This window comes from Bactrocera latifrons, unplaced genomic scaffold (genome assembly GCF_001853355.1).
Source record: "Bactrocera latifrons isolate USDA-ARS-PBARC rearing strain unplaced genomic scaffold, ASM185335v1 scaffold_438, whole genome shotgun sequence".
NCBI lineage: Eukaryota > Metazoa > Arthropoda > Insecta > Diptera > Tephritidae > Bactrocera > Bactrocera latifrons.
In genome coordinates, this window is record NW_017537088.1 from 161,215 (window position 1) to 179,220 (window position 18,006).

General features: G+C 41.0%; 3 protein-coding genes and 1 long non-coding RNA gene across 7 annotated transcripts in view; 2 read left to right on the forward strand and 2 right to left on the reverse strand.

The window, feature by feature from the left end:
• Window positions 1-694, forward strand: part of LOC108972900 (putative serine protease K12H4.7) — a 3,470-nt gene extending 2,776 nt beyond the window's left edge. The window contains exon 6 of the mRNA XM_018939792.1: window positions 131-694. Within this exon, the coding sequence (XP_018795337.1) occupies window positions 131-534 (404 nt within the window). The 3' untranslated portion in view covers window positions 535-694. The remainder of the gene's footprint in view (window positions 1-130) is intronic.
• Window positions 1-11,651, reverse strand: part of LOC108972899 (putative DNA helicase Ino80) — an 80,607-nt gene extending 68,956 nt beyond the window's left edge. For 3 of the 4 annotated variants that reach the window (XR_001993681.1, XM_018939789.1, XM_018939791.1), the window contains exons 1-10: window positions 11,279-11,516; window positions 10,857-11,220; window positions 10,599-10,792; window positions 8,855-9,977; window positions 7,752-8,790; window positions 7,488-7,688; window positions 7,018-7,195; window positions 6,575-6,951; window positions 6,252-6,513; window positions 6,022-6,189 (exon numbers count right to left, since the gene is read on the reverse strand). Coding sequence is in view for 3 of the 4 variants with exons in the window: in XM_018939789.1 (XP_018795334.1) it covers window positions 6,022-6,189; window positions 6,252-6,513; window positions 6,575-6,951; window positions 7,018-7,195; window positions 7,488-7,688; window positions 7,752-8,790; window positions 8,855-9,977; window positions 10,599-10,792; window positions 10,857-11,193 (3,879 nt within the window). In the remaining variant the exon portion in view is untranslated. Of the gene's footprint in view, window positions 1-6,021; window positions 6,190-6,251; window positions 6,514-6,574; window positions 6,952-7,017; window positions 7,196-7,487; window positions 7,689-7,751; window positions 8,791-8,854; window positions 9,978-10,598; window positions 10,793-10,856; window positions 11,221-11,278; window positions 11,517-11,591 lie in introns of those variants that run through there. The other variant, XM_018939790.1, reaches the window with a different exon arrangement.
• On the reverse strand, window positions 1,733-2,836 carry LOC108972902. Its single transcript, XM_018939794.1, has one exon. The coding sequence runs from the start codon at window positions 2,800-2,802 to the stop codon at window positions 1,912-1,914; it is 891 nt and encodes a 296-aa protein (XP_018795339.1). The 5' UTR covers window positions 2,803-2,836; the 3' UTR covers window positions 1,733-1,911.
• A 1,917-nt stretch (window positions 11,652-13,568) lies between the features above and the next one.
• LOC108972898 lies at window positions 13,569-13,876 on the forward strand. The gene is made up of 2 exons (XR_001993680.1): window positions 13,569-13,697; window positions 13,779-13,876. It is a non-coding gene; the product is annotated as an uncharacterized LOC108972898 (long non-coding RNA).
• The last annotated feature ends 4,130 nt before the right edge of the window (window positions 13,877-18,006 follow it).

Sequence of the window (18,006 nt, forward strand, 5' to 3'; positions counted from 1 at the left end):
ACATTTTCCACAAATGAGAATGTAGAGCAGTAATTTCCAAAGTTTGAAATCAATTGAAATAAKATAACACTATGTACAATAAATTTTAAAATATCATATCAATGTAACACTTCTGTTATTTGCCCCTCAGGCCGCCCCTGGTACTATCAGACCTGCAACGAATACGGTTGGTATCAATCGTCCACTTCACTTGATCAACCCTTCGGYACCAAATTCCCCCCACTACTCTCGACCACTCTGTGCAAAGACGTTTTCGGCGATGAATACACCAACGAAAATATCAACGCCAAAGCTGCGCAGACCAATGTGGATTTTGGCGGCTATGAGCCGGAAGTGACAAATATTTATCAGACACACGGTGAACTAGACCCATGGAGTGCCGTCGGCCATACAGCCGAGTATGGCGCCACCATCTTACCACAAGCATCGCATTGCGCCGATTTCACTTCGATTAGCAGCGACGATACGGCACAGATRCGTGCCTCGAAAGAGAAAATAGCCGAGTTGGTGGGTCAATGGTTGGCCGATGCGTAGATATGGCCACGAATGAAAACCGGACATGAATAGCAATAACTCCTATTTTTTTCTGAAACATTATTGTGACAATATTTTGAMTTTCTGATTTGTGACATCAATTGCGTTTTGAATCGCTGGATTGAATGAAATATAAATTGATTATTGTTATCGCACTGAAGTGTTACTTTTCGTATTGGTATGTTCTTTTTAGGCAAATTTTTAATTAATACTCACTCGTTATTCAGAAAAGTTTACGATTACCAGAAAACGTGAATTTATATTTATATAATAATTCGGTTCTAGGATATCTACATATATGTTATAGGCACCCGATTTTGATAATTCTCACTGTTCTCTTTGCTTTTTCAAGTTTTTTTTTTTTTGATATTGGAGAGTCGATTCGGCGTCTTGCGGCATTTCTTGCGGTATTTTTTATTGAATTTTCAATTGTTCCTAAAATTGGTTTTGATGACTCATGCCCAGTTCTTGACCGATGCTACGGCTGCTACTATGCCGGTCTCTTTCGACCAATTCAGCGATTTTATCGCAATTTTMGACGTTAGGCCTTCCGGAGCGTGGCGCACCTTCGACCACCTCTACACCAGAACGAAAACGTTGAAACCATCCTTGTGCGGTGGAAATGGAAACTGTATTGGGTCCATAAACTGCACAAATTTTATTSGCGGCTTGAGATGCATTTTTGCCTTTATCGTAGTAGCACTGTAAAATATGCCGTGTTTTCTCTTTATTTTGCTCCATGTTTGCGACGCTATAACTCACGAACGACGTAAAAGAAACGACAATCAATCAAACACGTGTTAGCGCGTGAAATGAGCTTTCCAAAAAGGTTTAGCATGACCCGATGTGACAAATAAAACTAGAACTACGCGCTCTCAGCGCCCACTAGCGAAAATACCGCAAGACTTTTTTGGCAACCAATATAATATTCGTAATGAGTGGTTAAGTGAGGTTAGGTTTGATCACCACGACCTGTAAAAACTCGACAACTWGGGAGTGCGGAAGTGAGGCTTGCCTTATTGTGTAGAAAGGCCTCCCTGAATCTCTTGGCATCGACAACGGGATAAAAGGATCTGGCGATAGCGCAAGATAATTAATTGGAGGTTATAAATTAAAACCCCCTTTATGAAAAATCGGTTGTAGAATAGCTTTCAGACATTTATTATTTAGATTAAATTTAATTAAATCTTGGTGGAAACGCAAAATTCTTAGAATTKTGTACACATTAAATTTGTAACGTGTTTATGATAAAAAAAAAATTGTCAAAATTCCTCTAACCCCCTAATTTGGAGAGAGAGAGAAATTGAGAAAGTCTACATATTCGCGAAAATCAACAAAACAGCAAGTAAAACGCGGTTTGTTCCCAAAAAATCCACACTACAACGTCTTAACTATCTCGTCGGCGCYTACGACGGCCGGCTCATCCTCAACCACGAACTCCTGCGGCGCTACATTATCGAAGAACTTATCGAAATCGTRCGCCTTGGAAAGCTTTGTRCGAAAACTTTTATACTCCGCACGTTCGCGTTCATCAAGCTTTATGCACCTCTTCGCCTTGAAACTGTATTCGGTATGCAGCACCGTATAGCCCTTGGCASTGACTGCCTTCAGCACAGTTTCCAATTCGCTCGGGTCGCACTTAAAGTTTACAGCGCCCGTTTCATAGTCGACCATTTCGATGCCTTGAGCTTTGCAAGCGATCGCGTCACGCATAATCGARCCCTCGAGATCGCTGAAATCCAGCGAGGTCTGCAGCGAGATGATCGCCTCGATGGTGGCGCTGCTGAAGAAGTTGTGCATGACGTGCACGAAGCTGGCATTGTAGTTCCGCATCAACGGCAACAGACGTGACTTCAGTTCGGCCGTAAGCACCGAGCRTAATGTGCARATGAGAAATATCCTACGGTTGCAGCGTATTTGCAGCAGCTGGCGGTGTAGTGTGGTGCGYGTATCGGCGTAAGTATTGATGATTTGGTACGCTTCATGCATGGCGAGACCCTGTTCGGTGACGTAGCGCACTGCTGTCTTCAAAAATCTATTTTGTCGCGGATTTGCCGAGTTGCCTTCGTAGATGGCGAGTCGCAACTTGTGTGCTAAGCGGCAATGTAGCGGTGCTAACGCCACGCCCTTCCCCATGGGTAGAAATTTCGGTTGTTTCTTAATGTTCTTGTGCACTTCAACAGGGCATTCGGGCGAAAAGCGACGACTGGTGGTTGGTTGATCTTTACGCCGATCAGCCTCTTTACTTGCCGTTCGGAAGGAACGCATTTTGAAGAAAATTTTGAGTAATACGGTTTATTCATGTAAATAAATTATGTTCAAAGCAAGAATAAACACATTTTGACAATAACAAATTTCACTTTTTTTTTGTTTGTGTATGTATTTCTTTTCCACACATTAACGGAGGAAATAATTTTCGAAATTGTTTTTGTTGAGATGTTTTTGTTTTATTTCTTTTACTAAGATATTGGCATTCTAAACAGGCGTCCAGACCTCTGCAGTGTACATTGGCAGTAGCGACCCACATCGACCTTGTTAAATTTCAATTCGATAGTTATACCTTCTCGGAACCGAAGAAGTACGTGAAATCGCGGACCTCCGTACAATTTCCCAGCCGAAGCAGCAGTTTTGGCAAATAAGCGCGATGCGTAAGGTATTACGCCAACCCAAGTTCTGTAATCCCCGCATAAGATATAACATTTTGGAGATTTCGAAAATTCGAAGAARTGCACGAGCTATTTTAGCAGACAGTTTGCACCTTTCAGCCGACAAGGACAAAATATGTGTTATACGGTGGCGCAAAAAAATAAAAGACTACGAGTCACATAAATACTTTCATCGATGAGGAATTTTAGAGTCTTTTCAGCAAGACAAAATCGCCGAAATCCATTGACCCAGATGGGATAAACATGTTGATGCTAAAACATCTTCCCGACGGGCATGCCTAACTTGGGTCCTTAACATGTAGTCGATCACTCTTCATATACGCGACGTGTGGAAAGTCAGAAGTGTGGTTCCATTATTGAAACCTGGGAAACCCGTCAACTTAGGGGACTCTTATCGTCCGATAACTCTCATTTCCCCAGTAGTGAAGACACTTGMGGCCATGTTACTGCCGACCTWCTCTCATTACCTGAGTCCAACAGACTATCAACATTGTTTTCGGAAAATACGCAACCCTACCACAGCAGTGAGCGTCATAAACGCCCACAAATGTTCATCGTCTAAAAGGAGGATCTAAGTAGCGTTGGTCTTSACAAAAACTTTTCACACAGCCAATCACACAAAGCCAAAAGAAAACGTCGACCAATGTAAGCTCCATCCAGGGCTTAGGAAGGTGGACCATTTGAGCAGTCGGCGACCATCCGTACTATTTCGAAGTCGAAATTCTAAGTTAAGGAGAATTAAACAAGGGGTTCCGTAGCATGGTGTTTACACCTTACTGTTTAACTTCTAAATTGCTAAATTCAGATAATTGTACGATTTTGACATAAGGCAATGGAATCGCTGGTGATACTCTCCGCCAATAAGTCTACAGCGACCATATTCACTAACTGGACKGAGGGGAGAGCAGACTGGATTTTAACATGGCAGTCGCTGTCGTTAAAACTTGCAGAAACCATCACTGCAGTGGAGATGCCTCCAAGGCGCACCAAGAGATATTTTCTTGATTTCGTCAATAAGTGCGTCTGGGAAGGATACTTTCCACGTGAGTGGAAAAGTGCTAGGGTTGTTCCTCTCCTTATCGGGCCATCAGTCTCCTTCCAGTACTTGGAAAAATGCTGGAAAGATCCATGGTGGGACGACTTCAGGAGCTAACGCGGGGTATGTGGTCGGATAGGCAGTATGGKTTCAGGAAAGGACGCAGTATAGAGGATGCATAGTTTTATGTTCAGAATGTCGTTAGGGAGAATGCCAACAAATATTTGTTGACTTCAAGGGGGGCGTTTGATTACCTAGGCTGGGATCGAGCGTTACTTTTTGGCGTAGTTATTTTTCGGACAGAAAGACCTCTCTTGTTGGCATGAATGGGAATTGGAGTTGTTCGTGGCTGCCCGCAGGACTCCATCAGTGGTCCATATAACATATTTGGAAGCTTATGATGGAAACTCTGCTTGGGCAGCTCGGGCCACTCTCTTAAAGTTGTGGGTATGCGGACGCCCATCTTCTTATGGTCGAATATCGCACGCGATCTGAGCTAGAGCGGGAGGGAGGGCATCTATTAGATATTGTGAATGCTTGGGGTGTAGGTAGGGGATTTGACACATCGAGGTCAGCATCTTGACGAATGTTAAGGAGCGATTGCAGGCAATCRTAGGCAAAATACGACGCATTTTGAGGAGTGATTGTTTGTGACCTGTGACACATATGGAGCCGCTGTGTGGTGGGAAGTAGCAACGACTGTCTCGGGGTCCCAAAAACCTGTCGGTTTGCCTTATGTCGCACTCTCAACGGATGCTATGCAGGTTTTGTTAAGTGCACTCCTTCTTAACCTGATAAACCGCGAGCTGTTGCATTAAGAAAGGGCTTGAGTGTGTCATTGCTAGGGAGTTACTGGATTTCCGACCATGATGTGGAGAGGGAGGGATATCTAGGGAGCAAGAGGCTTCTAGATGATAGGGTAAGGTGTAGGTGGCAAGAACGTTGAGACAATAAATAATCCTAACGGCCGAGTGTCCTACGAGTACATTCGAGGTGTTGGGTTCGTTGAGGATAACCCAGACTTCAGACTCTGTCTGAGTCTGAGTTTTTTGCTCACGAGGCATGGGTCTGTGAATGCATTTTTGCATCAGTATCAGCTATCTGATAGATCGAGATGTTTTTGTGAGGCGGGGGTAGAGGATGGGGTGCATTTATTAGCAGAATGTCCGATGTACTCGGACATTAGGGATCTGGGTGGTATGGGGATTAGCTGAACTGATGGACGATTAGATGTTAGTGATGTGATCTCCACTAGTCGGAATACCGAACAGTGGGTTAGCTGGGAATTAGGGTTARATTTTGTATGAGGTGTCCAACCTCTGGCACCAGTTCAGAGCCGTATGGAAGCTCAACCGGTAGTAGCTTAGGCTACGGGGTCTGACCGGAGACTTAATTCTGGTACCACGGGAAGCAGGAGGCCTTGGAGTTTACTCCAACCTGCTAATGCCTACTGGCCCCTGGGGGGGTTGTGGTTAAAACCCAAATGCGGGAAGAACTGACTTTATCTGTTGAATGTGCAGTTGCATTGTACCTGGATGCCGGACCCAAAGCACGGMAGAGGTTTTAGAGGGGTTTTAAAGGGGCAGAGGTTGAAAACAGAGACTTTTAATTTTAAGGTTTGAACGAATATTGCTTATTTAAGCTGATAGCTATGTCTCAAAACACAAGGACGTAAGAAATCAAACGAAAAAGAATTAACGCAAAACCGTTTCTATCAATAAGTGATTTACTAAGTCCACAAAACCAAAACAATATATAATAAATAATAAAAAAAACAGCACTCACCGTATCCGCTGCCGTTAAATTAATACCCAAACCGCCAGCGCGTGTGGATAGTAGAAAAACAAAAATATCTTCTCTCGTCTGGAAATCGGCCACCATGTCACGACGCGCCGAAATCTTACTCGAACCATCCAGGCGCATGTAGCGGTGTTTGCGATGCCACATGTACTCCTAAAAGAACATAAAATCATTTGAATGACTCAASCCTTAGCGGTAATTTTGGCACTACGCACCTCCAACAAATCAATCATTTTCGTCATTTGTGAGTAGATAAGCACACGGTGACCCTGCGCTTTGAGGCGCGTCARCAAGCTATCCAGCACCGCCAGTTTGCCGGCATCGGACACGAGCGTTTGCTTATCCGGCACAACAATCGACGACCAGCCATAGCGCGGGCGACACAGCTCCAGCGCAGTGTTTACCAACTGCAAACCTACGGCGTTCTCACACTGTAGGTGGCGTATTTGAGCCCAAGCAGCGTCGCGGCTCTCACAACTGTAARCAATTTTATAAGAGGATTATTACTTTAGTACACTAAACATATCAAGATATTTACTATAAGTTTCGCTTGACGGCCTGTACGCGCTGACTGAGTCCGTAGAGAAARCGCGGCATTTCGAGCGCCTCGCACTGGTATACGGTGGGTGTGCGTGGCACGTGCGGAAATTCGGGCAGCAACTTRGCGTTGCCACTGACATCATCTTTATGCTTCGATGTGGACTTATGTGACTTGGCTGGCGTGCTGCTGCCGTCTACCCTGCTCTCCAAATCATATTCCGTTTTTATGTCCARATCTTCATTGAAACGCATGTGCKSCATTTTTTGCGTCGGATCACCAATGCGTTTGCTGCGTATAACACGGTGTTCGATCGTTTCCTGTATATTCACCGTTTTGTAACCCCCGAAGGCATAAATGGTGCTCTCACGGCTCGTCTGTTGGTTTTTCAAGTTRTGTTACCGTTTCAGTGACTGTTCAAATCTGGATTTTTATGTACTCACCACACCAGTGAAGAGGAAATTRCGCAAAACACTTTGTTGCAACATAAAACTAGGCTGCAGCGATTGCTCCARCGTCGGTTCCAAGAGCTGAAAGCGCGTGGACTTATGATGTGGCCACCATTGACGGCGGTAGGCGAGCAAAGCATATTGCAGCAATCGGCGGCGATAGTGAAGTATGCTGAAATGTGGCGAATAAACAAAATTGTGGTGTATTAACAAAAGTATGGTGAATTAATAAAGGTATGGTGAATTCATAAAATTATGGTGAATTAATAAAGGTATGGTTAATTCATAATGGTGAATTAATAAAGGTATGGTGAATTCATAAAATTATGGTGCATTAATAAAAGGTGTGTTGAATTACCAAAATTATGGTGAATTAATAAAAGGTGTGGTAAATTCACAAAAGTATGGTGAATTAATAATATTGGAGTGAATTAATAACAGTTATTCAAAAACAGCGCACTTACCAGGTAATCAGTCCGTTGATGGTAACATCCTCCAAATCACGCGGCGAGAGATCGCACAAACGCGCGAAACTGAAACAGCAACTGTCGCTGGCATTCAAGTCCACATAGCGCGCATAGTGCTCACTGGTCTTTTTGGTACCACCGGAATGCGGTTCACTGAAGAGCGTTCTATGCATATAAGCCGCCTTGAAGATGGAGTAACTGGCGCGCAAGAAAAAAAAGATAGTTAAAAGAAGGTGCTTAGAAAATAAGTTAGATGGATACCTATTGAACAGCAAATGCCGCTTGCTGGGTAARGCGCGTTGCAGCAAGCATTCGGAGTAGACCAAACGCGGCAGCACATACTCCTCACAGCGCATGGCAAACGGACTTTTCGCGTCGCGTCGCTCGAAGAGCTCGGGATGGTTGCATACCTTACGGAACTGCATGACCAAGTTCATGAGATTTGATGTGAAATTCTTATCGAAATGATGACCATCACCGGCGCTACCCGCGCCACCTCCAGTGAAATGCAACAAATCCTCGATGCGTATTTTCTTCTTTAACGCCATGTARAGCAGTTTCTGKCGTATGGTCAGCGGGCAGTAGACCATAATCTCAATCTTATCGGAGAGCTCATTCTCCACATCCTTTTTGATGCGTCGCAACATGAATGGTTTGAGTATCATATGCAGACGTGATATTTGCTTCTCATCGATGCCCGTCTTATTCTCCGCATGCGACTCAATATCCTTCGAGAACCATTCGTTGAACTCATCGTGCGAGTCGAAGAGTGTGGGCATAATGAAATGCAAGAGCGCCCACAGCTCAGCCATGCTGTTTTGTATGGGCGTACCGCTGAGCAGCAGCCGATTGCGGCAATTGAAGCCGAGCAACAGCTTCCAGCGCATCGAGGAGGCGCTCTTTATGGCCTGTGCCTCGTCCAACACCATGTATTGCCACTTAATTCGATTGAAGTATTTGTAGTCGGATACGATCAGTTGATACGATGTGATGACCACATGAAAGCTGGCGTCACGCGTGTGCAGATCCTTTTGCTCCCAAAATTGACGCAGAATTTTGCGCTCATTCGGCGAACCCCAATAGGGCACGACATTGAAGTCCGGCACGAAACGTTGCATCTCCTGCTGCCAGTTGTGCAGCGTCGACGCCGGCGAGATGATTAGAAATGGACCCCAAACACCGTAGCGCTCGGCCACATGGCAAAGAAATGCAATTGACTGCACAGTTTTGCCGAGACCCATCTCGTCGGCGAGTATGCCGCTAATGCCCTGRTCATAGAGATTAGCGAGCCAGGTTACACCTGCAATTGTTTATAGTACGATATTATAAAATATTTCTTGTAAAAAAACTCATAAAATACGTACCCTTAATTTGATAGGTCTTGAGTGTGCCTTTAAACATTTCAGGCTGCGGCACATCGGCCTTTGCCGGTGTCACTGGCACTGACGACTCCGTTTCATCCTCTTCTTTTTTAATTTTCTCCATGGCACTGCTGTCTGCAGACTCGTTCTCCTGCTTCAAATGCGCCGCCACATCGAAACGCCGCGTCTTATCGCGATCAGCAGAGAAAGCCAGTTCAGCGTTCTTCTGCGCCAACGAYTTGTAGTGATCAGCATCATAGTCGTCGTAAGCGGCTAAACGCGGATTGATCTCCTCATCCAATTGATTTAGTATACGCAGTTGCTCCTCTTCAGTGCCCTGACCCAACTTTTTCGACATAAAATGCGCGTAAAGCTCCGTTTGTGTGATGAGGAAGTTTAGTTTTCTTTGCTGCCGCTTGGCCTCTATGATTTCAACATCCATCTTGCGCTGCTCCTCGGCTTCGCGTTCCATGCGCCGACGCGTATCGCGCTCCACACGCTCATAGCGCTTCCAGTAGCCCATCATTTCGCGCGTGAGTCGTTTGGCGCGCCACACGGTCTCCTTCATGACTTTTTGTGAAATCATAGCGCGTTGGCGCACAACCTTCGAGCACATAGTGGCCACACGTTTGCAATTTTGCAGCACTTCYTTGTGATTGTTGGCCTTGCCGCGCTGACAGCGACCAAGCTCCTTTTTGGCCATCAATTGCCAGACACGWCGTCGCCGTGCTGCCATTACTTCGGGTGTACGTGCTTGCTGACTCTTACGACGACGTCCACGTCCGCTATGTGGCACACCACTCGGTGGTAGTAGTGATAGGTTGGCATCTAAAGTGCTATCCAACTCATCGGTTATATTGTCATCCTCATCATTAACTGCGGAAGTGTCACCAAAGGCATAATTATTCAATTCGGACGGTGGGATTTCWCCAGGCTCAGGTTGTTCGACTTTTGGTTTGCGTGGCTTACGCATTTTGGGCTCTTTCGGCAACTTCGGCGGTTTTATGGGCTTCTCCTTCTTAGTGCGCCGCCTACGTTTACGCACGCCTACTATAGATTGTTGATGTTCGGGAAACATGTCATGGTTGGAGAGCACACCAGCACCGTAATATGCGTATTGAGTATTCTATAATATAAATTTCTTTATAAGAGCGCACAAAAAATTAAGAAACAAGAAAAAACGTTAACTTCGATTGCACCGAAGTTAAAAAACAAATACTTATGATTCCATACACAAAGTTGAGTTTCATCGATTGTTGTTGAAGCGGTAGAAAACATTTCTGAAGTAATTTCGAAGGATGTCCTTGTCTGGATAAAAATCCGGGTCTGTCTCTTTTACTTAAAACCGACTGTTGTGGAAACGGACCATTTGTATGGTAGCTATATTTATGCCACGGTGGTCCAATCTGAATGTGAATCTTTTTCGAAGATTATACCGTTATTTTGGGCAATAATCTATTCCAAAATTGGGGATTTTTTTATTATCAATAAAAAAGTTTTTCATATTACAGCAGAATTTTCATCGACTAGTCTGTATGGCAGCTGTGTGCTATGCTCTTAGAGAAAAGTACGTGTGTAAAATTTTACGTCGTTATCTCAAAAACTGAGCTACTAGTTCCCGTATATACAGACGGACAGACAGATGATTAAACTCAGTCCGTCATGCTGACCATGTGCGTATATATTTCATAGAGACTAGGTGTTATTTCTAATATRTCCTGTTAAGGATATAATTTTTTGGCCTTACCGTTGTCTTTTTATAGAAGTTTTCGCGATGTCTCTGTTCGAATATATGTGTTTTCAGTAATTCTTTTACATAATCATCTTCGTCACTTATTTCCGTCTCAGTATCAGTATCGCTGAGCAGCACGTCGTACAGCCACTCCCTTTCATTTGTAATGTCATTGAAGTTGAATAAATGCGTTTTGACACTTTGGCGCTCTAAAAAAATACATATTAATAATCGTTACTGCACAACATTTATCATTATTTCCCGCTACTATACCTTCTTTGGTACCAAGTCGCCGGGTGCGTTTTTTGCGTGCACCACCACCCTCATCATCAGAATTGTCCGTAACGCCCGCGCCTTGTTGTTCTTCTTCTGTAGCGTTAGAATCATCACCACTGCTGAGCGGTTGTGATAACACCTTTTTTGCGTGTTCCATGAAAGGTCGCATATTTAAAGCCGCCTCCAGCCGTTGGATATGCAGAGGTTCCGCAATGCGCCGTTGGTTGTTGGGTTGCTCTGCTGCAGCCTGCGTTGGCGTTTGCGGACCCATGGGCGTCGGTAATTGGTTCATCATTATTGCTGGTCCGTTGACGGTTGCGCCAGTTTGCAGCATTTCATTGATTTTTCAGCTCACAATTTCCTAAATTTAAATGTATATAATATAGATTTCAAGAAGAATCTCATTTTGACGCAAACACCTTGTTTTGCCTTAAATGCATCCGCTGTAATGCACAATGTCCGTTGCGTTGTGCTACTTCCGCTATTCTTTACATGCAATTCAAATTCAAATTTCGAAAGAAAACCAATTGTCCAGAAAGTTATTCGTGAAATATGCATACGTAACGCTAAGAAATTTCACATGCGCAACCACAAAATTTTCTTTATCACCATACAATGCTGTCACAAGTCATACGCGTTTTACATGCTAGTTGCTGAGGTTCGATTGAAAAGGCAGCAACAAAACAAAAATTGCAAATAAAGCCAACTAAACGAAAATTCTTATTAACTTACAGCTGATTAGTTAATTGCTASTGAAGGGTTGCATTCGCGCAAAAGTGTTTAATAGAATTTACAAAAATCACACAAATTTTGACACAGAAAAGRGCTGTGACATCTAAAAAGTTTCTACTAAGCTTTGATTAAAATCGTACAATTTTTTGGTTTATCAATTAKTTATATTTTAAGAGCCAATACAACAAAAAGAAATTTAGGTAGTGGCTGCAGAAACCCTACACCGCGGTCTTCTTCTTAAAAACTGAACCAAAACAAAAATTGAACGAAAGTTTCCGCAGAGTTGCATCTGTCATGTAACAAATATTTAGACATCAGATTCACATACCACCGGCGAAACATTAATTGCTTTCGTAATTAAAAAAACTATTATCTTTAATGATTCAAATTTTGTAAATATTAGTCTTTATGCCAAATTATACAGATAACATTGGTGCCCAATAATGTAAATTAAAAGTGATTTACCTAAGTTTCAAACCATTCCCAATAAGAATTTCATATTTGCACTCTGGGTTGATGTTACTAATATACAGAGTTTTTTTTAAGATTTTTGTAAGAATTTTATTTCAATAGTGCGGAAAGCCTCTTTTATCATAATTGTTTTCTTGTGATTTTATTAAAAGTGTATAAATAAACCAARAAACTGGTACATAATTACATGCCGTAAAAGCTAAAGAAGTATCGATAACGTTGTATACTTATCGATTAAGTTTGTAATGTCAGTGTCATACCACTCATATTTGGGCAAGTCAAGGCAAAAGTAGTTAACATAACAAACGTATATTATTGAAATTATTTATTCTTAAAATTAGGTACTGTGTTCAAGGAATTAAAACAAAACGTTAAGCCAATTAATGTATTTCAATGACATTTTTGGCAATCAATTTCCGTTGTTCAGTTTGATGCAACAGCTGTTTGCATTGTTTACATTTGAGCGCTGCCTCCGCAAAAAAAGATTTTTCTTTTTTCTTTATGTGTGATTTTATRTTTAATAGTAATTAGATAGTGATTGACTAAGGCAAACTTTCAACTTTTTATATACATCATTAAAAGCTTCCATTCTGATTTCTCAATGTTAAATATGGCCTCAGTGGAAAGGTAAGTGCGTATTTAAATATACTTAACAAACTTTATACTGTGTCTTCTATTTATTAGTAGGGGAAAATTCGAGAGAATTACTTAGCAACAGCTTCACTATTACATGGCGTTCTGTAAGCAACACCCAGAAATCGCAAGGTACTAAAGGGAAAGGTGAGAAACAACAATCATGCGGAAGTCGTCTGCTTGATGCAAAGTCACATCCTAAGATCATTAAAAGAGCATKTCTATAATACGTCGACTAACATTTTTCCGAAGCGATCAACTTCAGACGAGTACTGTGCCTACATCACAGTGGATCCATCAATACCATCATCGATTATCTCCCAGTGGATGAGACAAGAGTGACMCTAGCGCTACTTTAGTCTGGTTAAACACATACCTACCTACCTATAACAAAACTCGATAATAGCAGACAATAACATTGATGAGGGGGGTATTAGACAAAATATGAAAGTATATTSGACACAATGGCCTAAGGCCAATAAATGTTGTGCCTTAGAAACCGCTTAACTATAATTAAATAGATATTGTAAATATATCTTATAACATATAGTGAGAGGTGACTCAAAGCAAATCTTTTAAATTGTTTTAAAAATAAAAAGCCAGTGAATAATGAAAAAATGGTGTCTACTATTTAAAAAGTTTTTTTTTATTTATTGTTTTTTTTATTTATTTATAAAAGCTTATACAATGTTAATAACATATGTACAACCTAAAACATGCAGCGCTAGCTTCAGAGGCTATCGGCTGTGCGTTGAATAAATGTGTTGGTTTAAATTCTCCTCAATAGATCACATTCCTTAAGRWAWCGATAGATGGTTTTTATATTTTCTTCCGTAGCGTTAGAAAGGAGGGAAATCGGGTCTGTGTTGAAGTGGAATCTCTCTTATCTTTCAGTGTTGGACAAAATTCTCATACAAAAGCGTAATTGATGACAGAGAGTATGAGTGCCTTGACAACCTTAATTAGCAAAGATGGGCCAATGAGCGAACGCTTGCATGCTAGGTACTTAACAGTATTTGAGTTTTTAGTAATTCTATTTCTAATATATTGACAATGTTGTTTGAATGCATATTTACGATCTAGAATTAATCCAAGAAACTTAAGTGTAGGAGAACATGAAATATTTACATTGTTGAATGAAATCGGTGGAAAATGACAATTATGTTTTTTACAAATGTGGAGTAAACTGGATTTTAAGTACGATATTTATGCGCCTGCGGGAAGGGACCATAGGGATAGTTGAGAAAGGATTTTTTCAAAGATAGAGGATATAGAACTAAGCTCAGAAGATTTTGAAAATAGAAGGAGATCATCAGCATATACATAATTGATGCTGAATAATAGGGAAGGAAGAAAGGATAGAGCTGATTTCATCAAATGCTATGGTGAACAGTATAACTGATAGCGGTAATCCCTGAGGAGTGCCGTTATCCAAAGGAAGAGTCGGTGAAGATGTGCCAGAACAAAAGAACTTTGATTTTACGTTTAGAGAGAAAGGATTTAACAAAACTAAATATACGGGGGCCAACCTTCCATTCGATTAATTGYCTTAAAACTACATGTATGCCACCCCGATCAAACGCTTTTACAAAATCAAGGGATAGATTGTTTGCAATATGTGTTTCGTTTAATAATACTAAAGAGTGCTTATTATACGAGTATTCAGAGGAGAAATTATAATCAGAAGAGTTTGACGAGAAAAATTTGGCGAATTCTAAAGCTATATCCTGTAGATATAGTAGATTGCCTTGAGAGGAGTTGATATGTATGAAAAATTTAAGTTTTAATTGGAATTTAATATCTAGAATTATGTATCTATGGATACTTGGATATATGATTGTGTATGGCAGGAGGGTACAGGTGAAGTTGTGGAACGGGTTATAGTGGTAGGAGTAGTAGTTGTGGAAAGGGGTGAGAAGGATGGAGAGGGAGAATTGTATAGGGAAGAGACGGAGAGAGAAGTGGTTTTGGGGCAATCATTATGGATTGAGTGTATGTTTTTAGGGGATGAAGAATTATTGTTTGAAGTTGTAGCTTTAATGTTGTCATTAGAATTATTAGTGTTTGAAGTTTTTTCGATGTTGATGTATTTTTTTGAGTGAGTATTGTTGTTGGAAGMAGTTACATTAGCATAGGAGAATGGTGAGGGAGTATAAGGCATTTGAGATTTGTATAAATTGATGGCTTCACGCATCGAACATTTGTGGATAGTTTTAATTTTAAGTACTTCTTTAGACTGGACAAATTTTGGACAGGCGTTAAAGGAAGAAGGGTGTTCACCATCGCAGTTAGGACATTTAACTCTAGAGCATTCAGTGGGAGGGGTATGATTTGGGGGTAGGTTGAAGATAGGACAAGGTGGGGTCTTATTACAACGCTTAGCAGTATGACCCAGCAACTGACAATTCTTGCTGCGCATGGAATTAGGATAGTAGGGACGGATATCGAGGGTACACCAGGAAACTTCAATACGACTAGGTAAAGTATATTTATCAAAAGTTAATAATAAAGCACCAGTCGGTAAACGGTTACCATTGTTTATCTTCGTAAATTTATAAACATCGGATACACCTTGATCTTTTAGACCATCAATTATTTCGTCATCAGCAAGCTGACAGATAAATGGAGCGTAAATTGTACCCTTTASTGAGTTCAGGGAGTTGTGAAGAGATATATCAACTGCACCAGCTCCGGGAAGATGTTTGGTTTGTAAAAATTTGTCAGCGATTTTTAGGTTCTTTACCAAAAGAAGTAGGCTGCCGTCACGAAGCGATGTGAGTTTGTTAATGTCTTTACTTATGGCCTGAATACATTTGTGTACTGCAAAGCAAGAAGTGGATGCAATAGTTTTTCTGGCGTCCTGTGATTTGATTACGAGGTACTTGGGATCATCCTTCTTAGAAATAGGTAATTCCGGGAAGAATTCCAGCGTTGAATTTTCTGGCTTTTTCCTCTTGTTTTTAGGACCCGGGGCTAATAGTGCAAACCTATTATTCCCCAGCTTGTTGGCCCCAGGGGGCATTGCGAAAGAGTTTATGATCTTACCCGATTAAATTGTGGGTTTATCTTTAGAATTGAAAGTATAAAAAAACACGTGGAAAGTGTAACGAATTGAAGCACAAAGTGTCAAAGCTAGTTTAAATTGCCCGTACACTAAGTAACGAGAAGTTATGCAGCGAGTATGTATATGTGCGCACGATATGAAAGAAATCAACCGTACACAACCACGAACAACGAACGACGTAAAAAGTTTTTATTTTTGACATTTAATTCATCAATTCGTCTGAAAGGGGTGTTAAAGGAGTACATTTGAGGTAGTATCTTGAGCGATGGAAGGACTTGGGCTACGAATGCCAATCAGACTGTCTGGAGTCTCAAGCGCCTCCTTTATGAAAGAAAAAACATCTGCGGATTGCGGAATTCGCAGTTTCCAATAACAGGACTCGTGCGATTTCTCATTTTTTAGTTTATTTACTCTCGTCGCTCATGTTAAATTAACATCATCAGACTTTCGATAAATAATGGATTTCATATGGCTTTCTTTACCTGTGTTGTTRCAAATACTGAAGCGTAGTTTTCGTTTTTTGATTCGTAATGACGTAAGACATGTGTACTACTTTCTTTATCATTGAAACCAGAAAGATCTTAAATGCTCCAGAGGTTTGGATTTCCCAAAAACTTACGAGCCTGTTTTTTAACTTATTTTCAAGTGTAAGCTCTTTAAACCATGGTGGCATTCAGCCCTAAAAAATATCAGTACAAATAAATAGTTGAAAGTAAAATTGAAACTCAACTGGCGTGAATATTGAACTCACGTGAACTTAACCTTTGCCATTGTTCGAACGATTATTTTTGTACTGACTCCTCTAGCTACAAAGTTCACAGCCAAGTAAACAGAATAAATGGCAATTTGAAATGCAGTTTGCGCCAAAGTGAATATAAACAATAGCAGAAACAATGTGGGTAAAAAGAGTAGTAACCAAGTGAAAATAAAAAAAAAACGAAATTGAACTTAAAAATAATAAGAACCAGTAAACAGTTTCAACCACTCTTTACAGCGAAGAGGAAGCCTTCTTCTTCCTCTGTTACCACCAATTGATACAGATTCCATACGTTCAGAGCAGAGACGCCAACATCCATGTAAATTACGAGAAATTGTTGATGATATCATTACAGAGCTCTTCGTCAAAACTTATGCGGAACTGACCTTCTATAGGAATTCCATATGGACTCAAGGATTGAATTGCACTGATACCTCTTAAAAATTTGGACGACCAACCACGACGGGAAGCTGAAGTACTTTGGAATACTTTCGTTGAGATTTTTATCTGGGAGTCAAATAGAATAAAATAATAGAATAAAAAATTGCTTTCACTTACTCTCTTGTTTTCGGAAAATTTTTTTTGTTTACTGGGCTGAGCTTGCAGGTGCGATAGAAAAATAAACAGAAAACCCCTTGCCAGCTGCACAAAAGTTATTGCCACTAAATTGCCATTTGAAATTTTCAAACCTTTGCCTTCGTGTTTGAGTAGAACGCATTGTGGCACCGCAGCTGTTGCAAAATGCTGAAAATTAACAAGTTGTTTGGCACACTCGCTTTTATCGAGGCGAAAATTCAGTTTGCGGCGTAAATGTGCAGTTACGCGCATTTCAGCGATGTTCAACCGTTATTTTCTGTTTTTGGAGAAACAATAATCTGAAAAGTTCAACTTTATTTATGTATATGTTTTTAAAGTTCTGTTGTTGGGTTACACTGGCGAGAAAACGGTTTGTATTTTGAATAAGTACGGTAGARARCAAGTGTGAGTATTAAAGAAAAAYGTAAGAGAATAGCRAATCGAACAAACAACTGACGTAAAATAAATAGATCGATAGAAAAAGAGGAGCAAAGCRTCATTGAGACTTTTTCAAAATGTTCGAAAAAATAAAATAAAATATTCTGGATTATTACATTTTTTCGGGAAAGTAATGATAGAACAGTTCTCCATAACCTTGACAACATTTCGCCATAGCTCACCCTTATCAACAGTATCATCCTCAGTGGACTCAGAATCAACTTGGAAGAAGATGTAGGAGCAGAAGTGTTAGTTTCAAAAGGGACGAAGATGGTGATTATAKAGATTTCAACATAACAAATTAAAGGGATTGATATCTAGAAAACATATGACTGATTTGTTTGACCAGCCAATTGGATATGAATGGTTTCAAACACCTTAATAATACCCAACGATTATCCTGCTCCCGCCCAACCGACGCGAGGAACGCAATCCGCGAACGAACGGAATTAGCCGAGTCATAAAAGGCAAGGGAG